This window comes from Heterocephalus glaber, unplaced genomic scaffold, assembly GCF_053883595.1.
Source record: "Heterocephalus glaber isolate CG9 unplaced genomic scaffold, H.glaber_assembly_v1.0 deba00000331, whole genome shotgun sequence".
Taxonomy (NCBI): Eukaryota; Metazoa; Chordata; class Mammalia; order Rodentia; family Bathyergidae; genus Heterocephalus; species Heterocephalus glaber.
In genome coordinates this window covers 35084185-35110153 of record NW_028258142.1, presented here as the reverse complement: position 1 = coordinate 35110153, position 25969 = coordinate 35084185, and the positions used below count along the sequence as shown (strand labels likewise).

The 25969-nt window shown below is 48.4% G+C and overlaps 1 protein-coding gene across 1 annotated transcript in view; it reads right to left on the bottom strand.

Annotated features, from left to right (window-relative positions):
- Loxhd1 (lipoxygenase homology PLAT domains 1) overlaps positions 1-25969 on the bottom strand; it is a 179955-nt gene that overhangs the window by 28099 nt on the left and 125887 nt on the right. The window contains exons 26-35 of the mRNA XM_087189273.1: positions 24669-24850; positions 19513-19629; positions 18651-18813; positions 14668-14822; positions 11168-11377; positions 10910-11045; positions 8480-8688; positions 7427-7612; positions 4770-4897; positions 1014-1131 (exon numbers count right to left, since the gene is read on the bottom strand). Of these exons, the coding sequence (XP_087045399.1) occupies positions 1014-1131; positions 4770-4897; positions 7427-7612; positions 8480-8688; positions 10910-11045; positions 11168-11377; positions 14668-14822; positions 18651-18813; positions 19513-19629; positions 24669-24850 (1604 nt within the window). The remainder of the gene's footprint in view (positions 1-1013; positions 1132-4769; positions 4898-7426; positions 7613-8479; positions 8689-10909; positions 11046-11167; positions 11378-14667; positions 14823-18650; positions 18814-19512; positions 19630-24668; positions 24851-25969) is intronic.

The window sequence follows — 25969 nt, the reverse complement described above, 5'->3', positions numbered from 1 at the left end:
TCCTGCTGTCCCGAGTCCCCAGCCCGTGGTCCTTTGTCATGGTAGGCCCAGGACACAACTGTCTAAGGAAGGCAGCCTGACGCCGGCACCACACAGGTTGTGGAACCCAGGGCTAGTGTGACATCAAGGCTGTGTTTGCAGGAGTCTCATCTGTGTCATTAGTCCTTGTCTTTGCTGTGACTGGGGGGCTGCAGGCCAGGCTTCTCTTGGCGGCCATGGCCTCCAGGTTTGGGCCACACATAGAAAGCACAGTGGACCCCTTGTATCTCTTAGTTCCCATCAAAACACACTCTGCTTGGCCCAAGCTTTGAGAAAACTCATCTCTGCTCCAGGGCAGTGAGGGTTAGTGCACCTCTCTGGGCAGCCTGGAGCTCAAGGCCCCACGAGGCTGAGGGAGGCCAGCAAACTGCAAAAGATAGGTCCCAAGAAGGTGCAGTGGCCTGCTTCCCTTGGTGGAAACTGAGTCTGTAGCACACATGTACCAGGGAAGCATGGGTGGAGATGGGATTGAGAACCCCCAGGGTACTGTGGGGGGAGGTCTTGGTACCCTGGCATTGAGACTGGGATCTCAGCTGGGCTGCGGGTGGCCAGCCTCAGGCTCTTCCTGTGGCAGAAGGGAGAGATGGAAAGAGGCAGCCACTGACCTGCGGGAATGCAGGGGCCTCAAGCCCACCTGTCTTCCCACCCACCGTGACAACTTCACTGTGTCAGTTCTCACTGCTCTGTTCTCTACCTCCCTAACTCGAGTCCCAGAGGAAGCCCACCACAGGCCTCCCAAACTCCAAGGTGTCCAGCTTATGTTGACAGTTCAAGTCCTGGGCTCCAGCAGCTGATTCCACCCTCACTGGACACAAATTAATAAAGAGTATTCTCTGATGAAGTCATGCCAAGGGTGAGTTGGATCACAGTGAGGCTCATGGCACAGCCCTCCTCAGCAACACTGGTGCTTTAACGAGGCCCAATGATAATCCAGCAAAGCAGGGAGGAGAAGCGGGTGGGGCCCAGACACTCACCCTCTCCAGGAACCACTCGGGCCGGCTGCCCAGGCCGTCGATGCGGATCCGCATCTTGGTGAATGGAGCGATGTCCAGTATCTCCACGATGAAGGTGTCATTCTGCTCCCGCTCAAACCTGGGGGCCAGGAGGGAGCAGGAGCATAAAGAGGGGAAGCCGGACACAGCCAGAGCCAGCAGTGGGGGAAGGAGAGACGATGAGGCCTTTGCTCAGCCCTAGTCTGCTCCCAGCAACTCCCCGACAGCCTGGCTCTTGCACTCAAATGTGCTCACAAAGGATTGGGTTCAGTGAGTTTGACTGGTAGAAATGGCCCTGAGCCAAGCACTACTACTTCTGGGTTCTGATCTCATTCTGACAGTCACCTTGAACAGTTGCAGTCCTTTCTGGAAGGAGGTTTCCTCATCTGTAGTCTGAGGAGACTGACACTAATTCTGCAATTCCACAAAACTATCATGAAGACCAGAAGAATATAAAATCAACTCCAGAAGCAAAAAAGAATTTTATACTTGAAAAGCTTTAAATGAGAGTCTGTGAGTGACAGGGCCACCATGAATGGTGGGGCAGGCTGTACACTGTACAACTCTAGAAGGTATCATTCACATTTTTCTATGTGCAATCTGCATGACTGAACACAGCAGGCTCATCTTAGGTAATGCTACTGACAACTGTAAAATGGTAGCAAATAGAAGGTAACATTGCATTTGTTGCTATTATTATTTTTCTGCAGAATGACTTCATCATCTCAGAAATGCGCTATCTTTATTCCTTCCTGCTCTTCCCACAGTCCCACCTGTACAAGCGACCTTCAATGGTGACTGATTGCTTGACTGCTGACTGATTCCAGATGCTACTGCTGATAAGCCCCTGGGGCAGTGCAGGTGGCCCTGAAGAGGCGGTTCAAATGAGAATTGTTATGCTCCCTTGGATATAAGACATAGTTTTAAAACCGGGCTACAGCCACTGGGGGCTGAGACTGCAAGTGCTGCCAAGTGGGAGCTGACTACTCCTGGTCTCAGACATTGCTGGGTCAGAGGCCTGCTTTCCTTGGTAACTTACTCAGGTGCACTTGTGCCTTCAGCTGGGAAGAGGGGCTGAGCGCATTGCTACGGCCAGTGTTGAGCTCCGGCCTCTGGGGACAGCATCTGACCACAGCGGTACTGCAGCAGCCAGCGTGCCACGCCTTCTCTCTCCCTGTGCTCCATCCTGGTCCCTCAGCTTTTCTCAGGGAAACAACTGCCTTGGATAGGAGTAAGCTGTGTCTGTGACACTTGCCCAGTGGGCCTTTCTTTCCAAGTCTCCTAGGCAAGGTGCAGACACCCCTAATAAGGACCCCGAGATACAGGCGCATCATCCGGACACACACAGACATGCAATAAAGCCAAATATGGCTTGGGTGAGGGTTTGGGCTTGCAGACCTGGGTGACTGAGAAATGCTGGCCCTTATAAAATAAACCTGCATTCAGAAAAACATCCTTTAAAGAACAAGGTACCTGGAAGCATTGACTCTATGGTTGTGTTTATAATGATGAGTAACATTCCAAGCAATGTTCTTTTGGAACTTAGACACTACCAGAGAGGAGATGCCTATCTCTCCCACCAGCATTTAACATCTTGGGCATCTATAAAATAAGGTGGAAGGCGGACCAGGGATTTAGCTTAGTGGTGTTGCTGATTGCCTTGCAAGCACAAGGTCCTGAGTTAGATCCCTGGTACAAAAAAAAAAAGGTGGAAGGCAAGTGTGAGATAATCAGCCAGAAGACCCAGGAATTTGGAGTTGGGTGGAGATTAGAGCTGGAGTACCAAGGTGAAGGCTATAAGGGGCTGATGCGCAGAGGCTCAGTAGCCAGAGCATGCATGATAATAGAGCCCCCCAAGCCATGGCCTCTATGGCAGTTGACTCAGGATGATTAGGACCTAGTCAGTGTCTGCTGGCCTCCTTAAGTTGTTCCTGTGAATGCACTCACAGGATGACCTGATTCTTCCTTGTGCACCTCCAGCCTCACAGTGCCACAAATATATGCTTCACTCTAAAGAGTCTGCCTTTGAGCCCCTGCCACGCCTGGTGATGGTGACTGACTCCTTGCTATACCAAGCTCTAAATAAACACCTCTGTTCTCATTGGATCTCCATTTATTCCCCCCAACTGCCTGAGTTCAAATCCCAATTCTCTCACTTACTGGCTGTGTCACCTTGGGCAAGTTATTTCATCTCCCTGGGTCTCTGGCACCTTATTGTAAAGTGGAGATGATAACCATGCAGACTCCAGGGGCTGTTGAGAGTTAATGTAGATTAAAAAGCACTAACAACATTGACAGTTTTGCAATTTCAGTAAATGTCAGCCATTGCATGGTCATCGCCCCTGCTGGTTGATCTGGGGAAGAATCCTGGGAGGAAACAGGAGGTGCATAGCAGGAGGGCAGAAGTGCTAAGAGGAAGTAGATAAAAACTATTCCCACCAGACCCCAGGAGGAGCTGTGGAGGAAGAACAAAGATCATGCTCTCTTGAGCTGCTCTGTCCACGGGAAGAAATCTCTGCCTGGTCCCCAAGAGCTTCAGAGTCCTCGTTGCTGTCACTGCTTCGTCACCATCATCACCCTCACCATCACTGTCATCATCACCTCCAGTCTCACTGTCCTCAGCATCACCTCCTAGGGGAGATCAGGAAGTACCCAGCGAATGTCCTCAATGGGAGGACAGAGCATGAGGGATGAGGAACTTGGAAAGAAGGCAGCTTAGAGCTTGCTGTCCCACCGATGGAAGGGCACAGGTGGTTCAATGGAAAGTGCCCATGGATGGGTTTCAAAAATCCTAGGCCTGGGCCCTGAGTCTCTCTCCTCTGGTGTAACGATGGCAGGTGCTGGGGACATTGGGGCTTTGATGGTTGGACTCGGAAAAATAATACAAATCCTGGACTGTCCACACTGGGGTGCCAGGCACAGGCACGAGAATAAGTATTTTAGGAGGTCCACCTTACTATCTTTTCTAATCATGATTTAAGAGAATCCAAAGATTAGGACTGAAGAGATCGCTTCTCGGCCTTTTGGCTAAGATCAAGTGTAGGACTGGAGACCATCAGGGTACTTACTGGTTGTGGGACTGGAGTATCAAGACGTCCCCTTGCTGTGCCTCAGTTTCTCACCTGAGGAAGGGGAGTGACAACAACAACCCTCCTGGGGTGAGGGAAGGACAAGGTGTGTTGCTTTCCTTAGTTGGTGAGTCATGTGGGTCCAGGGCCCTTGCCTTTCCTGGCCCTTCTCCCTCTTCACCACCCGAGCCAGTGCCTGGCCTATACTAGATGTTCAATTGATTGTTAATGTTTTGCAAATTTATTGCTTTTTATTTTGCAGTCATTTTACACTCAAAAAGTTGCAAAAATAGAAGCCTTCTGTGTGTCCTTCACCCAGCTTCCCCTAAAGTTAGCATATTACATTACCATAGCACAGTGAAACAAACCAAGGAATTACCAACAATGCCACACCATCAGCTAGTCTGCAGACCTTACAGTGAGCATCCTTACATGCCTGGGTGAATGGTGGAAGGAAGAAAGGAATCATTATGGACCATGGTGATGAAGGAGGGCCTCCTACAGGAGGTGGGTTTGGACTGGCTCTTGAAAGAGAAAGGTGTCCAGACAGGGTGAGTGGTGGTGGAAGGCACCACAGGTGTGACAGAACCAGTGTGGCCAAAGGCAGTGTGGGGCAGAGGCCAGAGGGCTGGCTGTGTGGAGAGTAGAGGGAAGGGCTTCCTCCGGGTACCTGGCCTTCTTCTTGTCCAGCTGTACCTCTTCTGTGCTCCCGTTGATGCCATAGAGGGTCATAAAGATCCTGCAGTCAGTGCCCCCGCCGACCACATCACCCGTCCACACTGTCATTTCATAAAGCACCTGCCATGAGAAGGACAGGGCCCTGGGCTTAAGCCTCCCCCTTCAAGCTACCCAACATGTCTCCATCTCCCTAGGAAAGAAGGTGCACTTTCCAACCCCACCCTCTCTCTGAAAGGAGCCCTCCCAGTGTGGATGGCTGGAGAGGAAGAGCCAAGCCTGTTCCTCATGGAGGCCACCCTGTGCCCAGTTCAGCACTAGAGATGAGTCCAGTTCCGGCAGAGGTCACTGTGCAGTGGGAACATGGTGGAGTGAGTGTTAATTGATTCTGACAGTTGCTCCACACTAGTAGCGCACAGGGGCAGGACAGTGGCTTTGAGAGTCACTCAGAGCTCCATTTGAATCTGAGATCTGCCACCTCCCAGCCTTTGACCTTGGGCAGATGTCCCCCTCTCCAACCCCTGCGTCCCCTGAGGGAAACGGGCACATCCTTGGCAGAGCTGAGCGAGGTTCACATAGGTTTATGTTGGTACCTGGTGCTCAGTCTGCTATGTGCAAGGCCTCGAGAAACAGCACTGGTTCTGGTGTCCCCACTTCCTGCCACAGCCAGCTCACACCCTGAGGTCTGTGAGTGAGGAGGGCCACTGAAGGTAACATTTAAGGGGATCCTGTTTCAGTCCCCTAGGAAGTGAGACCATTGTCTGTTTGACTAATTTTAAAATTTAGATGGGATTTTGTTCTTTTGCTTAAAATTCACTCCAAGAAAAGTGAACTCCCTTTGTCTGTTTCCAATGGAGGTTAAGGGAGAGCTGCCCTCCCTGGGGATTCCTTCCCTGAGGCCCTGTCTTGATCTTCCTCTGAAGGAAGCCTTGTGACAAGAGGCATCACCTAGATCACAACCTAGAATGTTCTCTGTTCCTAGATTTTTACTGTGCTCCTTTTTATTAGGTGATCGCGGACTAGCAAGCAAGTCTACAAGTTCAGGAAAGGAGGAAAGACCATTCTGACTATCTCCTTGGAACATCACTGGCCTTCCCTCCCTTCATTGGCTGCCATGTCCTATCTCGGCTGAGTGGGTGTCTGGTCCCTACCACCCAGAAAGCCTGGATTCCAGAACCCCAGGTAGTTATCACAGTGGCTGTGCTCCTGCCATTGGGTCTGGGGGGTGGATACCTTTCTAGCAGTATCTGGAGTCTCCACTGTGACGCCTCAAGATCAGAAGTGCCCTATGCAGGGTGGGTCCACAAGCCAGCTCCTACAAGAAAACCCCTTGGACTGCCCACCAAGGGCACTTGTGATGGGCAGGAGGGGCTCCTGAGAATGCAGACAGAGCCTGACACTTTTTGCTCTTATCCAGGCAGGCATAAAGAATAAAGTAATAAAATGAGTGTCTTAGTGGCCTGGCGGTGACAAGCTTCTGAGGGCTGACCCCCGGCCCCTGTGTTTTCCATGTCCATCTCTCTCTCCTTCACACAGGTGCATCCATTTTTATATAGTTGGTGTGTTCCCCAAAAGAGACAGAAGCAGGGCTCCTGTATTTCCAGTCTGCTTTCAGGTGACGTGGGGACAGGGCCAGTCCAAAATGACACACCTGCGTTCCTTTGTTCCAGGAATAACCAGAGCATGGGGTGGATTTCAGGCCTACAGGGCTGGGAGGAAATGCCACTGCCCTGGGTGGGGTGTGTTGTGTGCTAGGGTGGCACACAGGCTGGAAGTGGGTCAGAGGCCAGTGATGAGTAGGGTGCTCACCCACGCCACTGTCTGACCATAGATGGAGATGTCCAGGACAGGGAGGCTGCCTGTGCCGCAGAGTTCAGTCCACTGTCCTGTGGGATGAGGGTGGGGGCAGCCCCCATGCTCCACCCAAGAGGACTTTAGTGTCCAGAAAGCATAGTCCTCCTGCTGCTTCCATGCATGCAGGTCTAGCCTCTTAGGAACAGAGCCTACTGGTTTGGATTCAGAGACAGGCCATCTGTTGATCCCACAACTTGTGAGAGAGAAAGAGAAGCCTTCAGGGCCAGGTGATGGGAAACCCCTGGCCAACAGCTGACTGTGTGTCTTTGGCCTCCAGTCATCCTGTTTCCTGCCTGGCCCTCACCTGTGAACTCACACAATCTATCCCAGGGCATTCAGCCAGTTAGATACGGAGCACATTGCTCAGAACTCCTGCCTTCCTGGCTCTTCCAGGGAGGAAGTGTCTTGTGTAGAAAACACTCACTGCACTGAGAGATGTGGGGGTTCAGAGTATCCCAAGTGCTACCTTTCCCTATTCCCGTGCTATGTTGTGGGTGGAGCACCCTGGGAAGACAATGACCTGCATGGCTGCGTGGAGTTGTCACTTTGCAAAGCTTTCCATAGATGGTTCACGCTCATTAGTTCTGACCAAGATGTGACACAGGACAGGCCATAAAAAGAAGTACTATTTTCACATGGTATGAGAAGGGTAAGGCCCAGAGAGATCAAATGACTTTCCCAAGATCACACAGCAGCAGACCAAAAGGAAGTAGAGTCGCCTGACTCCTAACAAAGTGAGCCCAGCAAGCATACCAGGCTGCAACCCTGCTAGCAATATACAGCCAATTCCCCCCATACCTTCACCCCGATGTTTACCACCATGGCATCCAGGAGGTCAAAGACTCGAGAGGTAACACCATCGCCTCGGTCCTTGGCAAGCCAGCAGTTGCAGCGCAGCGTGTACTTGGTGCCGTGGGTGGGCACTGCCAGACACAGCTCCTCCACCAGCCAGCAGCTCTCAGGGGAAGCCCCATCATGGCCCAGCTGGCAAGGGACACACCAGCTCCATGAGGATGTGGGCATGGATGGGAGGAAAGTCCTCCCTGCTCAGCATCCCCTCCCTGTCCTGTACCCCATCCCCATCCTCAGTATTTCTTCCAATATGTTGGGCATTCACTGGATGAAGGCCCTTCCAAGAAGGAGAGGAGATTTTGTAGACCTAATTAAGGTCTTGAGACTGATTATTGGGAGTAATCAAAAGATGGCTTGGGGTAGGTGTAAGCTTATCACCTGAGCCCTTTAAAAGAGGGTCTGGAAGTCAGAGGTGGAAGAAGCCAGAGAAGTTTGGAGCTGAAGAAATCATCTCTTATCAACCTTGAAAAAACACACCAGTAAGTTTCAGAGATGGATAGCTACATGGTGGGGAACGGCAGGCAGCCTCTGGGAACTGAAGGCCTAAAAAATGGATTTAGCCAATGAACAGAGGGCTTGGGACAGGCCTCAAACATCAGAAAACATCACAGGACAGATGCAGTTGGCTTTCATCCCAGTAAGGCCTTGAGAAGTGGACAGAGCTAAGTTACATCTGGACTCTTCACCCATGAACAATCATACACTTATGTTGCTTTGAGTTAACAAAGTTGGTGGGACTCTGTTACACAGCAATAGCAAGCCAATACATAGGGTATCCCCATTGGGTGGGCAGAAAATAGGGATGCAGAGGGGTAGGTGACTAACCCAAGGTCACCCTGCTCATTGATGGTGGAGACCTCTGTATCTTCCTGTACTGCATGTTATAGGGGCCCCAGGTCATTCATTGCTTTGCTTGCCCTCCACTTCCCACCCCAAGTAGTGGCCTGTTCCTTCCTTCTCTATGGGCAGTCACCATCGCAGGGTCCCTAGGACCAGCACCTCTATTTTCTTGATGACACCCACGTCCAAGCCTCCAACGTAGAACTCCTCCACAGAGCTGCAGGCAAAGCCCTTCTTCCCCTGGGGGTAGTCCAGCCAGATGCGGTTGGTGCTCTCATCCTCCTCCCCAATCAGTATGACGTAGGCCCGGCTGTCCGTGGCTGCATCCTTGTGCTTCCCAGTGGTGACAGATACATAGTAGGGAATAACTGCAAGAGATCATGGTGGTCAGCTGGACAAGGGCGCAGCCATGTAGGATGGTGGACTTGGAAATGGCCTCTGGAGGGCGTTGACCCCAGCCCCCTGCTTGGAGACCATGTACAATGAGACTTGCCAGACTGCCACGTGCACTATGTTGTCTACTCTCCAGGAGTGAGAGAGCTGGTAGCTCCTGATATGAAGATGCAAGAGGATGTCTTTGTCACTTGTGTGGAGTGTCAAGCTTCCAAAAGCCCTTTGACCAGTGATTTTACTTGAACCTAGCACTAGCTGGTGAGGAAGGGTAAGAGCAATACCCTCTCCCCAAGTTCAGAAGTTATATGCCTGAAAATCTTACTATAGTCAGCAAAAATGAGATCTCAGAGAAAAGGCAAGAGCAAGGTCTCAGAGAAAGTAGGAATGAGAGGAAGAATAACAAACATGTACCATATATGTAACATGGTAGATGAAAGTCTAGAAGATATCCATTTCCAAATTGAACCAGACTAGATAGAATAAAAGCTTCCTCAGGTAGTGTGGCATGGATTTTTAGTTATCCACTCAGTTTTCATGCTTCTCATAGCTAGGGATGGTTATAATATGTAAGTAGATATTGTTGAGTGGCTTTTTGAGAAATCTTTTTTAAAGAGCCTGACTCTCCTGGAAGGAGTGCTCTTTCGCCCCTTTCCTTTCCATTCATTCTGCTTGAGATGTGAACATGATAGCTAGAGCTCCAACAGTCATCTTGGAATAATGTGCATTTAGGATGGAAGCTATTTATTTGTAAGGTTGCTAGAGTGACTAAGTTGAAGAAATGTAGGTCTCTGACTTCACTGGAGCTGCTATATTAGTCACGGATGGTCTATCTTTGAACTTTTATGTAAGAGAAAAGAACAATTCTAAATTTTGTTTAGGCCACTAGACTCCAGGCCTCTGTCATTCGCAGTTATTCGCTGATACAAGTTGGAAACCCTTCTCCTGCCTTATCTTCCTCAATAGACTGGAAGACATTGCCCTGGCATAGTGGCTTTCTGTTATGCAATGTGGATCTCTTTGGAAAGTTTCCAAACTATCCTTTCCTAGCTGGAATTATATGCAGCAATTTCTGCACCTATAAATGGCCTTTTTCTATCTTTGCAAAGAGAATGCTACTAGCCTTTCTACAACTGATCACAGTGCTTACTTAAGGACAAGCACTTTTTATGGGTACTGTCATTTATTCACAGAGTGACAAGGTGAAGTGTAAAGAGATTGGCTCTCTGCCTGACCCCACAATCCACCACATGGTCTCCTGGAGAGGAATATCATGGTTGTCACACTGTTATGCTTAAGAGAACTGAATAGAAGGCAGGGCACTGAAATGTTCAATAGACAAATATAGAACTGCCTTATCTCAGAAATCTGCCTGGTGAAATGCACTTGCCAGAGAATTATAATATTATTTTATGAAGGAAGGATAAACTGAAGCCAAGGGCAGAGTTTGCAATGATATATTGTATACCTAAAATGTACCAATGATTAGAATGAATAATCGATAATGTAAAATAGGAATAAAAGGTCCAAAGGGGTAGGGGTAGTGGGAGGCGCAGGGGAAAGGAAAGAAGGGAAAGGAAAAAATGATGAGAAATGGAAAAAATGGAAATAAAGTCTTTGTAAATAGGGAAGGGTGGAGGGGGTGAAGGGAGGGCTAGGAATGGAGAAAAATAAGAACCAAGATGCATTATGTAAAGGTACAATTCCCAATGAGAAATGTAATTGTGTTGTATGCCTACAATGTACCAATAAAAGAATTTAATACAAAAAAAAAAAGACACAGGGGATTTAGCTCAGTGGTTCCACTGCCTGCCTCAAAAGCACAAGGACCTGAGTTCTATCCCCAGTACCAAAAAAATTTTTTTAATAAAAAAATAAAAAATGGCACAGATTCTAAATCCTCAAAAAAAAAAAAAAGATACTTTCCTGGTCGAAAATCAGTAGATTAAGGACATCATCACTCTAACATCTTTAGCCTTTGCTACTCTATTTTATTATAGGGGCTCTCTCTCTGCTCTCTCTCCTCACAGGGCTGATGTGGGGATGAAAATAAGCAAAACATCTGAGGACTTGGTATATCACAAAGCAGGAGACCTGACTCATCAATGATGATAAGATTAATGGATAGGCTGCCCAAAAATAGCTTAAAAGCATTTCCGTATGCCTGCTCTTCCTTTAAAGAGCCTTTGCTGAGTTTACCTGGGCCCTCTTGAACATAGTCGACCATGGGCCCTGTCACTGTGTCAATGTCCACGTCAGCCATCTTGGAACTTAGAGCGATCTCCCAGAAGTCAGCGGGGCTGCTGCAGTTGCTACTGCGGTCTCCAGTGTACTCCTGTCCAGAAAAGCATGACTCTGGCTCTCTAAAGTTCAAGCACTTTTTCCCCCCATGGATTCCCCCATAAAGATGATGATAGGCCATGGCTGAGCCAGTGACTCGACCTTCTTTCTCTGTACCTTCTCATAAAAGAGCCTCTCCAACCGCCCATCCTCTTTCTTCAGGGACAACCAACGCCCACACAGGAATAGGAACTCATCCTCATTGGTGTCATTCCAGATCTCCACCTTCTCCACATACCAGTCTGCATACCACTTGGTATTGTCATGGCGGAGCTTGATCTTGTAAATGACACCCAGGTCAGCAGCCTCGATTATGAAGGTGTCAGCCTGCAATGTGGAGACTTTCATGAGACAGCACTCATTCCAACCCACTCCAATCTCATTGTTCCAGGACCTCCCATCCTCCTCCAATATTGGGTTGAACAGATCTTCCTAGCTGGGGAGTCTTCCAGGACCAAATTCCTAAGACAACTATTTGATGTTCAAATTCATGACCTCAATTCCACAATGCCCCCATTTTACAGTCCACTCATCCAGGCAATGTTTTGGAGAAAGCTGGCTTCATCCAAATTTCTCTTGGAATGAGCCTATAGGAGTTTGAAAGATGGACTACAATGAGCTGTATGAGTGGGGAGCTGAGGGCCATGTGACAGAAGAGGGGCACTTAACACAGTCCTGTTAATTTTAGGCACTGGCAATCGACTGAGTTCATTAGAATAAAAATGACACATTCACTTCTTTGCATCTGTCAAAGACTTTTATATGTGTACAGGGATATTTATTGCATGACAACTTTTACAGTGGGAAACTGGAAGCTACCTGGGTCCACCATTTCTAGAATAGCTAAATAGCTTGGGCATAGGCTTTTCCATAGAATAAATGCATGCAAAGAAGAGCCGGCTCCATCTACATTTGAATATCTCCCCATTGAAAAATTTCCAAGGCATCCCACTGAAGGCTGAAGGCAAATGGAAAAAGTTTAATGCTATGATGCTTTTCATGAAAAAAGTGAAGGCACAGAGCAACATTATCTACTTTCTTTGGGGACATGCACAAGTAAGCAGAGAAAGTTCTGGAAAGGTGTGGAGACTGGAGAAAGCATGGACATTCTGGAAACTAGGCCCAGTAATCTGTAGGGGACATTGCAGGCAGGCTGAGCAGTGGGGGATTATGAGCATATCCGCAAATCCTGTGAGGAATTTAGGTGGGGTCTGTGACCATGGGACCCCTGAAGGACTATGTGAGGGGTCCCTCTGTTTGTTTTGCATGGGTTAATGACGAAGCTGGAGGATGGATTGGCTGTTGAGGCCTGGAGCAGGGAGACCAAGCCAGTTCACTAAGCAAAGCCAGAGGAGAAAGGGATGAATGTGAGGGGCTAAATTGATCTGAGATATTGAGAGGGGAGAATATCCTGAACGACTGGATGTGTGGTGAGGAGGGTGTGCTCATAGGCAATGGGGTGTCAAGGATAACTCTTGGATTCCAGAGAAAGTGATTGGAGAAATGAAACTTTGAGATGCTAGGTAGTGAACTTGAAGTCACAAAAATAGTCAGTACCTGAGCCAGATGTATCTCCAGCTCTCCTGATGGAGCATTAAAAACAGAAGAAAGGAAGACAGTGATGGGAAAAATGAGCAAAAACCTTTCTTGTGATGCAACAATTACAGAGACAGAGGGCGAGAGAGAAAGAGAGAGAGACAGAGAGAGCTGAACACAGAGGAGAATAGATTGCATCTCATTCATTTATTCCCTCAACACATATTTATTGAGTACCTTTTCTGGGGGCCCAGACTCTGTAAATACAGCCATGAACAAAAATCTGTCTAACAGCTGTATACCGCACATTGCTGTTTTACCAGTGCATTTACCAGGCATCAGTGCAGGCAGGGGACAGGTGAGGTGATTGTGTTCCAGGCATGGTTCTGTTAGCTCACATGTTTTAATTTAGTTGACTCAAAATTAACTCTATTTTATGGTTGAGGAAAGTGAGGCACAGAGGTGTAAAGTAACTTGCCCAAGATCATATAGAGGGTGAGTATTAAACCAGAGCCTGAACTCAAGTGATCTGGCCCCAGTGTCTGGGGACCTGAATAACTGTGTCCCTAGTAGAGTCAGGGACATCATAAAAATCTACTTGATCTCTTTGGCTTTCCATTTTTCCAAAATGGAAAGAAGAGAATAGATCTTCTCCTAGCTACTCTTCATGGACAGTGAACAATGTGTCGCTGTGGGGTGTGGGGGTGACTCTTAAATTATTTTTCCCTGTTATGAAGTATTGTTACATCATGTCCTATTTTTCAGTCTATAGGTCTAATTAGCAATCACATTACCATTCCTGCTTCAAAAGTAGAAAACTGAAGTTAAAGGTGAATGGATTCTATCTGGATCACAGAGCAAATGAATGGGAATGCTGGGGTTTATCTTCCAGACTGGGGCTTCTTCCATGAAGCCTGTCTTGGAGTCATCAGCCCCTGAAGATCCATGTAGATGACATAATTTTTCTTGTCCTAGAGCTAATTTCCTCCCCACCAGTATCAAGTGCCTCAACACTGAAGGCTCATGCCTGGGTGAGAGTCAGGCTTAAGGACATTTCTGATAAATACCCATTGTTTGACATGAAGTCACCACAGACATATGGTCATGGGCAAGATCACGGTTTGTAATAGGAGCCTAGTCCCCAAATCTGATCTCTTTAGAGAATGCCTGGCCTATGGAGGTTGCAGTCAGATTTAGATGAAAAGGGAGAAAGAAGAGAGACTAGATCAAGTGAAAGGGTAAGGCAGAAAAGGGATAGAAAGAGGGTCTGTGGTAGGGAGAAGGAGGTTGAATTGGTGGGAAGGGAAGTTTGGCAATGCCCACCTTTGGGCCCCTCTGGACAGACTTCTTCCTTTTTGTAAAATTGTTGTATCTCAGAGCTGGAAGGACCTTAGGTATTTTCTAGTCATGTGGTTTTCAAGTCTTTTTATAGCCACAGATGCCTTCGCTTAATAGAGGCCCTGTGTGGCACACCAACAGATAGGCCAAGTCAAAATGGTTCTACCTGGGTGGTCATGGGGAGCCCATCTCTCCCCCTGCTCCCCTGTTGTCTCTGTGTTCCCAAGAGCATTGGTGCTGCCCAGGGCTCTGCACATCACAGTTTAGCCAATTCATATTTGACTCCTCATTCTACAGATAAGAAAACCGAGGCCAAAGAAGTTGAATTAGACAAGGAGCAGGTGGCAGCATCAGACTTCCAGACCGCCAGGGGGAGCTTCTGTTGGCACAGCCCCGGCCACCCAATAGCCTTCACCTCCACATGCAGGGACCCCCCCCCAACCCTCCCCAACCACCATGAAGAACTGGATTTGCTGATGAAGATGAGCCATTCCCATGTAGCCAACAACCTGGAGTCAGGCCCTCCTTGGTCCCCCAACCCAACTGTAGGACCCAAGGTGGGTTCATCAGCTGGCAATGGGGGATAAGTTATGCTTTCAGGGTAAGGGCAAGGTGAAAACCTCAATGAGGATGCATGACACCTTGAAAAGTTCCTGGACATCCCAGGATCAAGGAGAGACAGTGGCCAGATAACTGATGTGAGGGAAGGAAGGGAAATGGAATAAACTCAATGTATTTCCTACCGTTCCTCTCTCGAACTTGTTGGTGCGGTTCTCAGACTTGCCAAGGTACCGCTCCCCAGTGTCCCCGAGGTCCCCGTAGATGGTGATGTAGACCTTGGCATCTGTGCCTGCCCCAGGAATGTTCCCTGTGAAGATCTGCACCGAGTACAGCACGACTGGACAGGAAGTTGGAGAGACAGACAAAGAGAAGAGAGGATGACAGCAATTTAAGTCTGGGACTGGGTTTGTAGGAACTATAGAGACCTCTCTGGCCTTGAGAATGCAGGGCCTTCCTGTCATCTGCTCAGTGATGCATGTTTGGCCACACTCTGTGTAGCCTCCCTAGTGGTAGTAGGTGGTAGAGTTGCCCATCACCTCTCAAGCTATCCATCCACACAGTGACCTACAGTGTCTGGGGAGAAAGATGCAGGAAACTTCCTCAAATGTGTGCATATTGCAGACACCAAATCTATCTGCTATGTTGCACCAACAATGATATGCCTTTCCATTTCACTGGTATCAGTGTCAGATCCTTCTAACAGGATTATGGAAAAAATACAATATATTTAAAAAAAAACTAGTCCTTGAGCATCTTTCTTTATACCAATTATCGTTCAGCTCACTAGTGCCCCTTGTCTGCTGCCAGTGCTCCAGCCAAACTCCTCTCCCCAAAGCCACAATGGTAGCCACCCTCTCCTTTGTCCCCATGGCTCCTGGGAAGGACACAATACATATCAAGGTGACAATTATGAAGCGTTCTTAAGGAAAATAGAAACTTGTAGTGTCTAGTTTCTGTGTTGCTGCTTCTTAAAGAAGAATAAAGCAGCTCCTTTCTCAACCTCCCACCCAGCAGGAAGAACAAATCTCAAACATTTGACTGTCAGGGGTGCTTTGTCCCCTCTCCATTTTCCTCCATTCTAGAAGGTTTGGAATTTCAGGCCAAGGATGGGGGACTTAGCTGGATCATTGCCAAGGGTGTGGCAACAATGGGATGGAAGCTGAAGCTCTGAAGGGAAGGGTAGAGGTGGCTAAATGGGGAGGAAGATTCATTTCCCTCATTCTAGGAAGCCAGGGCCCTCACCTGCACAGAGGCCCAGTAGGGAGATGGCTGCCAGGCTTAGGTGGGTGACTTGAAGCTTGCAGAAGACCTTATGATCAGAAAAGAAGCTCCTCTGCACAAGTAAAGGTCCATGCAGTGCTATTTCCTGCCACCCAGGGAGACGACGCCTGAGTTTTGGCAGCCACGGTGGCACTGCGGGGCAGGAGAGCACAGGGAGGAGTGGGAGCCTGGACTAGGTGTCAGGCCACTCCTGTGAACCTCAGGATGCTCATAGATCCTGGGAAAGGGGCTCCCCTTCCTACAGTGGCAGAGCTGGGTTTTCTCACCAGCCCTTGCAAGTAGGCTTACAGCCTCCCCCAATTCAGTTTCAGAAAGCAAGGTGCTGTGTGGCCTTCTCACTGACACCCACTGTTATGGACACACTCACACCCACGGCGTGGTTCCTGGTGTTCCTTTCTTTTTTGCTTGGATTCCACAGCATTGCACCCTCCTTCTGCCTCTCTGGACACTCTTTCTTGAATAGTTTCATGGATTCTTCATCTTCTGTACCCCAGGAACACCAAGTTATCTCTGCTTCACCTGCATCCCTGGGCTGTCAGCCTGCACAGCATGGCATTATCTTCCATGAGTTCTGGAATCTGTATCACCAACCCAGGTCCTTTCTGGGCTTCAGACCCTGACTCCTGTCACCTCGTGGTCATCCCCACCTTGACTAGACCTCAGGCCCACAAATTCGTATGTCCAAACAGAGCCCTACCCCTCTGCACCCTCACCTCCTTTCCAAACCTCCCAACCTGCCTCCCTGTCCCTGTAGCCTGCTGTCCAGCCCTTGCTTTCCAAAGGAGCTTTGGAGACACACCTACGTCTCCCAACAGGGGCAGGAACCAGGGGCTACTCTTGCCTGCCTCCACCCCTGCCCTGAAGCAGCAGTTCATATGCTGGATTAACAAACGAAATCTCTTTGTTGCTTAAAAGAGCCAATATCACCTGAGTCTGCCAGGCTCACACGGACGTGATGTAACATTAGGAATCTTGTCACAGCTCAGACACAACAGTCAGCTGTCCTCCTTCCTTGCTCCCCCCGCCCTTCCTGGCTGTATTCCAGCTTGTTCCCCATGTGGAATCATCACAGGTGGGTGGGCCCGTTCAGATACCTTTCCTAGGAGTCTGTGTCCCCAAGTGGGATGCTGTGTCCCCAGGGGCTGTGACTAAATGGCCTGCCTACTCCCCCGCTGCTTTTAGCAGCCCTCTGGGGGTTAGGAAGACTGATTCAGCCTCTGGGTGCTGAGCTACGTGGTTGTGCAGGATCCTGCTATTTCTGGATCCTCCTCTCTCCCAGTCCCACTCAAGCACCACAGCTCCTCTGTGGAAGGATGTTTCCTTAGAAACACCACCAAGCTCACAGCAGGTTGTGTGGCATGTGATTCATACAGAGCAGCCCAAGTGTGCCTCTGGGACGGCTTTCCAGGGCATCCTCTGGGGTCCAAGTAGAAAAGAGAATCATCCCCTTGATTTAATAGCACAGAAAACATGGAGATGGGATAAGGGTAAGGAGAGGCCCACTCACTACCAGGGCACACTTGCTGCTCTTTCTACATGAGTGGCAGCCCAGATTAAAGTAGGGTAGGAACTATGGCTGTTTACTTCCAGTGGTAAAAAAAAAGAAACAATGTTTGTCTTTTGTCTTGTGGCTGTCTTATCAGTTTAGCAGGCAGGAAGATCTGCTCCCCTAACTCCATATGGGAATCTTGGGTCTTATTGGAATCTTGGGTTTAATCCAAGTTTTCCAGGAAGGCAGCACCACAAAATCAAACTGGATTTCCAAACTCTTGGAGCTCCTCATAGATAGCTTGCTAGAGAGGCCTAGAGGAGTCTTTTCCATATCATCAGTGGTAGAAAGTCTGGCTTTTGCATGTGAAGTTGATTTTTGAAATAGCTGAAGCTTACTTAGGGTTGAATGGCAGGTGAATAATATGGGGATTGATATGGACAGTGTCATCACTCATCAAAACAGAGGTGTGACTTTGTCCATGTGGCACACACACACACACACACACACACACTCACACACACCCCTGGTTAGAGAGAGAAGAAGGCTGTGGAATGAGCCTTAAAGAACAACCCTGGCTCAAGAAAGGAAACAGCACTCAATGGGCTACTTGGAGAGTTAGGAAGAGTATCAGAATATGATGGTGTCACCAAAAGCAAAGGAGGAGGCAGCAGAAGTGAATGGTCAGGTTGGTGCAAATCCTCCAGAGAAAATCACAGCCATGAAGAAGGGACAAAGGTGACTGGCTCATGGAGAAAACAAGCCCATGATCTGGACACTCTGCAGCTGCACCCAAATACACCATGGCTTCAGTTACATGTCAACCCAGGTGATACCTCTCTTCTCTTCCTCTCCTTGTTCCTGTCCCTCTTCCTTTCTCTTCCTCCCACCCTCCCTCCCTCCCTCCCTTTCTTTTCTCCTTTTGCTTCTTTGTGGTGCTGGGAGGGAGCACAGAGATTTACCATTGAGCTAGACTCTAGCTCCAGGATGTTTCTTAATTCATACTTAACTGAAGCAGCTGGATCCAGTAAGAGCAGAGAGGATTAAATCACACACCAAGCCAAATAAGCAGAGCAGGGAGAAAACCAGAAGTAGGGTAATTTAGGCACAAGATAGCTTCTATTAGAGATGCATTAGCACAATGGAAGACCAAGAAGGAATTTAACACAACTTTGGGAAACAGGCAGACTCTGAAGACTAGCTTTGCCATGTATTAGCTGTTAGACCTTGGGCAGCTATGTAACCTCAGCAATCTTGTTGCCCTCTCTATAGGACAGAGATGACCATAGATCCTTCTCTTGAGCAAGAAGGCTCAGCTTGGCCTGGGGCAGGTGCTCCACAAGGACCATGGTCCTGGAGCTGCTTATGGGAATGACAGTGACCTCCTACACTTACTGTCTAGAGGCTCCTCCACTTCTTTGTAGACTTGCCGTAAGGACCCATCTTTCATGTATTTCTCAGTGAAGATGTCATAAGGGACCAGTTCTCGAATGGTCTTCTTGTCATCCTCAGAGGCGGCAAGCCATCGATCACATGGAAAAGTCAAGGTCTCCGTACCCTGGGGTGAGGGCAGGGGAAAGGAACATTGAACCTTGATATGGAAACTGCCAACTTCAGTGTTTCATCAGTATGCTTATACCCATCAGGACCAAGTTTAGGGTCATGGGCTTCCACAGATAGTGCAAAAACTGCAGGGAAGAGTTTCTGCCCCAATTTTAGCAGATCCAGTCTTACTTAAAGGCTTTCACAACTATGCCAGGAGTTGGCTCTTGAAGGCTAGGCTTTCCAAGTTCTCTTCAATGTAGATATCTGAGCCCCACTTCAGGGACTCATAACAAGTGAGTGAGGGCAAGGGGCTCTGTACTTTTAAATTCCTCCTAAGTCATTCACATCCATAGTTGTGACTGAGAGCTTTTCAAGATTTAGAATTTTGAGGTTTCAAAATGTTTTCCAAGTCGTTCAGCGTAGGTTTTCTTCTGTTAGTTCGCCTTGAGTAGCAGGAAGGACAAGGTGGTCACTCACTAATAGTATGGCCTTGGGGGTGGGGAGCAGAGACATGAGTTCTCAGCCTGTCCTCCTTGACTACTACACCAGGTTGTAGTAGATTCCACATTGGACCTGAGCTAGTTCTTATACTTGAGTGAACTGGGTGTTTTCAGAAGATTTTATCTCAACTTAACAACGCTGAAGCAGCCAGCAAAGGATTCTGCCTAGAAGGGGCAAAAAGGACAGCAGGATAGACCAATGAGAAACTCACATCTTTGTCTGGAAGGAGCCTGCGGATGTCCACATGAGAGCAGTGCCATCCAGGATTTATGCCCATATTGTCATGGCCAATCCGAATTTTTTCAATGATTTCTCCCACATCTTCTAACTTTGGAAAAGAGAAAAGATATCAGATGTTGGAAAAGAGAAAAGATATCTTAGTAACCCTCTGCCCGCCCCCCCCAGGGCAACTCCCTGAGTCCCTTTGAATTCCAGGGGTCACATTCTCTGAATACTTCTGCACTATCCCACCAGGCCAACCCTCTTCTTTGTACATTGCATGCTCAGATCTCACTTTCTTGCTCCCCACTTAGAGTCAGTCTTGATGCAAGCATTCTGTTCAATGCCCTTCTCTAAGTTGTGGTCTCCTCTTCAGGGTGGAACCCAGCCCCATCTTCCATCACTTGCTGTTGCAGTTTGGGAATGAATTTGATATCAGAAGAGGAGTTCTGATTTTGCCCTTGCTCTTGTTTTGCCAGGCTGACCTCACTCAATCCCTCTGACTCCTAACAGCCTCTCTGTTTTTGCCATTCCTTTTCTGGACTTCCACAAGTTCTAGTCCCTCAAACTCAATGTTCTCTTGCTATACTAGACCTTTGCTCGGGTTTTGCTGACTCCTCTCCTTTCCTCTTTTAACGCAATCCAGTACCTATCCAATCACATAACTCAGGTCACAGATCGTGGATCATGTCTTCTCATTTCATTGTACTTCCCCAAGAGTCAGATCTCTTTCCAATGGATCTTGTACCATGGTGTTTTTCCCCTTGGAGCACTTCCCACAGTGCCAAGTTTACATTTATTTGTATGACACCTACGGTCTCCTCCACCACTGTATCATACCCACTTTTTCCTCCACTAAGGAGAGGCAAGAGCACATACCATGTTGCTCACCAAGGTGTCTGCCAAGCCTAGAATGGTGCCTGTGACATAAATACTCAGCAAGTATGCACTGAAAGGTTGAAAGAATGAGTGTTTTCTAATCTGCAAGGTGGGAATGATAAAATCAGCCAGAGCCCTCCCCTGCATAATATGATGGTGAACCTTTCCCACAATGGCATGTGGAAAAGCTGACATGTGTGTGCTATGGTGAGCCCCTGAGCTGAGGCATCAAGAGTCTGATCTTTTCTCTGCTTCCTGGAGCCAACAGGGACAGGGTGAGGGGCTTAGTCAGGACAGATGGATCCCTGGACCCTTGCAGGCTCACTAAAGAGGCAGTGATATGGTCAGACACAAGACAAGGCCATCTGCTCACCTGGCACATGCCCTCTGTACCAAGATGCCCTCCAATACCCCATCGGCCTTGACTCAAGCACCCCCAGGAGCCTTGCTGGCCTCTCTAGGTTCTCATGTGTCATCTTCTCCTTGGAAATGATGCTTTATCACACCCAGATTCATCTATAAGAAGATCTGGGTCAATAACAGCATAAGAAATAGATGAGGAAGAAAGGCAAAGAGAAAAGGGCAAGCAGATGCAGTGATACCAGGATGCCCTGGCCCAGAGCTAGTCCACGGAATTTGTATCACAAGTGACAGTTGAAGGCTTGGGGCGGGTATCTGCAGACTTGAGTTTCCTGGCAACCTCTGCGGAGGTGGTCATACAGCCTGCTCCATCAAGATTTCAGATGTCACAGAGAAGTGGCATCATCAGCTCTGGTGTGAATGGAGAGCTCACCAAGAAAGAATGGTGTCTGAGTGATTGATTGAGTCATTCACCAAATGCAAAGCCTTCATATCATGGACACAAGCAAGCTCTGAATGAACAGGAGCTGCCTCTAGCCTCTGGCTTCCTCCCTCTCTGCTCCTCCCCCCTTCCTATCAGAAATGCTTGGCAAGTCTCTCTCCCTTGCCCTGCCCTTCCCATTTTAGCACTGATGCTGTGTGATTTTAGACAAGCTACCAGGACTTAACCTCTTCATCCATAAAATCCTGAGAATGGTGTCTTAGTCAAAGACAGGGCCATGTGTGGGACAACTTCTTTTTTTTTTTTTTTGGTACCGGGGATCAAACTCGGGACCTTGCGCTTGCAAGGCAGGTGCTGGAATCACTGAGCTAAATCCCCAGCCCCATGGAACAACTTCTTGAGGTCATGTCTAGGTCTAAGACCACAGACATTAGTCTTTTTTGTTACCTGTTCTCCATCCAGTTCTAAGTGCCCCACAGAGTGCCACTCTGCTACAAACTCTGTGGTTTGACAAGGATGTCCACCACCAACACCTACTTCCTTCAGAGTAGCAGGACTTCATGGTCACAAGGGCCTCTGAAAGTCTTGTGAGCTGCCGAGGGCTCCAAATCATTCAACAAAGATCAGTGTCTTTAGGCTGATGTTAAGTACCACGGACACTTTCAAAGAGCCTTGTTCTTTTCTCATCTAAGAGGCACAGATGCCATAGGTAAAGACCTTCATCCACAAGCGTTCCACTGAAGATCCAACTGCCTGGCAGGACCAGGAAGTGAACAGTCATCTGCTTCTCTTTCTGTCCACAGGCCTCTTTTCCTCCTGCCCTGTCCCATCATTTTGAGGTTTGATTCGTGTGAGTCTGTGGCTTCAATGGCACTTCTATGACCTATTAAGGTCCAGCCACTCAGTTGCGTGTACCAGGGTTGCTGTCTCAGCTGCAACCCTTCAGTCATGGCCAGTGGGCCTTGGAGACTGAGTCAGGGAACAGCAACATCAAAAGGGACCTAGCATTCTTCAGGGAGGTGAAAGCATTAAGCAGGGCGGGCTCTGTAGCTGACTGCTGAGTGTAGATCCTAGCTCTGCTGCTTGATAATACTTTGAACAAGTTTCTTACCTTCCTGTGCTCTGTTTGCACATCTGTAAAGTGGGAGGATTATATAGACAATCTCTTGGAAATGTCACAGGTTGATCCATATCAAGTGCTTAGAACAAGGCTGGTCCATGGAAAGGGATCATGGACCCTGAGCTCTTTTTGTTCTTTTCCAAGACAACTCTGTCTTAGGATGGGCATAGAGAAAGGTTGTGACTTTCTCATGGATTAGTAGCTGAGCTAGAGTCAGAACTTAAGGTAATGGACTCACAACTCAGTGCTTTAGCTCTCACTTGAAGATTTATCAGAAAAGAGAAGTAAAGAGGGACACATTTAGGAGGAGAGACAGGCCAGAAGACAGAGCCCCTCCTTCGTTTTCCTTAAGACCCAGGTATACTGGAAAAGAAAAAAAAGAAAAAAAGAGCAACAAATTACTGGCAAATTAGAGCTGTCTGTGGGTAGGGACTTCATTAATAAAAGTTCCAGGAGGTCCTGCCAAGGTGTAACTGCAGCCTCAGCCACTGACAGTGTCGGGCTCAGTGACTCATGTACCACGACATCTCAGCTGGGGAGATGCCAGCTTCATGGATAAATGAATCAGCCTTGAATTCTCCTTGATAAAAAACACAACAAAGGCAAAAGGCTTTCCCACAGTGTTGCTCCAACAGAATGTGGGAAAGGAGAGGGGTCTAGGGGATAGTGACTGGGCAAGGATGAAGACATGCACTGGACTTTGTTTCCTATCAGAAAACAAGGGGTATGTCTCCACAGATCCCTGCTTCCCAACAGTCCCAGCTCCTGAGGCTCCTGGATCTTCTCCCAGTCCTGCTTCACCCCTGTCCTCACCCCAGGCCACATCATGCTCCTCCTGTGCCCTCCGGCCAAACCTCAACCATGCTGAACTTATTTCCACTTCTTGACTACAAGACATGCTGTTCCCCTCACCCAAAATGCCTCTCCTTTGTTCTGCTTATGCCCACTTTCATGGTGAGCTCAAAGCCACCAACCCTCCTTCTCCAAACACCTACAATAATCTCAGTCCACCTGCTAGTCTTCAGCAATGGCTAAGAGCATGTATTCCAGAGCCAATTCTGTGGGTTTAGGTCCTGCTTCCATATGTCTTAGCCATGTGGCTTTAGGCCACTAAACTTGCTAGGCCTTAGTCTGCTCCTCTTTATGCAGGGATGGTTACAGCACAGAGTCATTCACTGAATTGATATAGATCAATCCCTTAGGTTAGTGTCTTCTGACCCATAGGGTCAATGATGATGATCATCACCTGACTCTCACTAGCTCTGTGTGAAAGTCTGGGGTCTCCAACTATACACTGCAACTCCCTTGCCAGGCAGGCTCTGGGCTGTCTTCTCCTCTTGTGTCTTCCACTCCTCCTAGCGCACAACAGGGACCATACAGGCACCATATGCACTGAATGGAGGAGGGGTATATGATTTCAAGTCACTAGGACCTACACTCAAAACATCAAACAATAAAGCCCCTTGTATGGCTGGCATCCAATATGTCCCCCAGGGAAGTTATTGGATCTAGTGGATTAACCCATTGATGAGATCATAACTTGAAGACATTACCTGGAGGTAGGAGATGGCACCTAGTTCCAGAGACTGAATCATGGGGTGTGACCTGGGAAACTACATCTAGTCCCCACCTATTTTTCTCTGGGTCAACTCTCATATTCTCTCTCTCCCTCTCCTCTTCCTCTCTCTCTCCCCTTCCTTCCTGGCTGCCATGAGGTAAGCAGCTTTCCTCTACCATGTTCTTCAGCCATGATGTTTCTGCCTTACCACAGACCCAGCAAGAACGGAGCCTGCTGACCAGCTGAAACCTCTGAAACCATGAGCAAAAATAAACCTTTCTTCCTCTAAGCTTACTTTCCCAGATATTTTGTCACAGTAGCCCACAAAAAAGTTGACTTTCACACCTCCATTTTCCACACTTGGAACATACAGGACATTCTTCTGTATCAGATGGTTTCCCTCTAGCTTGAAAGCTGAGCATCACATGATCACTAGTGATGAGATTCCTAGCTGCCCCAGCACCCCTGAACCAGCTAGCCTAGAAGCCTCACTCCACCTGTGGGTATGTCTGGTGGTGAAAGCACTGCAGAGGCCCCATGGACATTATTTGGCCAAGTCCTTCTCCCTTGTCATTGCCTTTGACTTTGATGCCAATACGGAAGGGACAGGCAAGCTTTACCATCCTCCCGATTGAATGCTGGTACTGAGGCCCAGAGAGGATGGACGAGATGCCCATCTTCCACTAACAGCGGCCCATCAGGGATGAAGGGACAGTCTTGCCCTCAAGGCAGGGCTGCTGTCTCTCCTCTCTGACCCTCCCATCCAGGGCAGCCATCTGGGCAAGTTACCTCCACAATGAAGCGGGAGGCAGACTTTCTCTCAAAGAACAGCTTCTGTTCCCTCTTGTTGGTGCACAGGAACTTCTCCCGAGTGCACACAGCATCGCAGCCATAGATGATGATGAAGATGTTGGCATCTGTTCCAGCACCAAAGACATCACTGGTGTAGAGGGTGATCTCGTACGGGACAACTGAAGGGGGCAGCCAGAAGTCAAGGTCAGAGAGGGTGAGAAAACAGAAGCCAAATGCAGGTGAGGTCAACTTCTTTTCCAGCACCATCTGCCCAGACCTTTCCCCTAGTAAGCTGCTTCCCATGGACTTGAACCTTCCTAGGCAACCACAGCTGGGGTCCTATCATGCTCACCACCCACTGAAAACCCCTAATCTCTCAGACGAGGGTTTTTAAGCCTCACATAGCACAGGGCTAGTGCAGTAGACTGGCTGAAGGCACAGGCTATGGAATTTGGCAAACTCAGGCTTGACTTGGCCCTGACTTGATTTTTACTGTTACCCAGGCAAGTTACTCATAGACCTTGGATTCCATTGTCTGTAATGTGCTCTCAACATGATGCTTAACTGGACTCTAGGTAACCAGAAGCATTAGGTTTCAGGGGCAGCTCACCAGTCAGCTGGTGGTAGGAACTTTTTCTCCTCTCTCTCCATCCCCTGATCCCAGTCTCTCACTTGCTCCAGGCTTGGTTTGCCCTCCCCAGCTCATCCATGCTACATCTGGCCCCTCATTCAAGTCCCCTCATTTTAAAGAGGCTCCTTCAGGGGAAGGAACAGAAGGAGGTGAAAGATTCAGCTGAGATTACTCAGCAGGCCCACCCCAGGATTGTCAGTCTTGAAGAGAGTGGGCCCATCAGTGCTGTTAGCACCAACACACACAGGGACCATCATGTCCCCACAAGTGTGAGCTGGGGACCCTTCCCTTCAGGAATGCTTGGGGAGCTACAGAATTGCAAACCACTCCTCAGATTGCCCATGGGTGGGTCCAACTCATACTTTATACACTGAAGTTTGAAACCAGTTGTCTAAAACAACGTATCTCCGACTATCGGTTGAGATTCACTAGCAGGTTGTGAGATGAGTTCAGTGAGTTGTCACAGATGTTTTAAAATATATATGGAGTTGAACAGAATTGAATGGAAAGTATCAGAGAGCCTCATACAGGGCAAGGGTAAATTTTTGTCACTTTTTTGCATATGTATATGAATGTGTATACTTATTCTGGGAGGAAGGAGAGGAAGGAGGAGGAAAGAATGCAATGAAGTTTCAGAGAAATAGTTCAAGGGAAAGTCTACCCTATC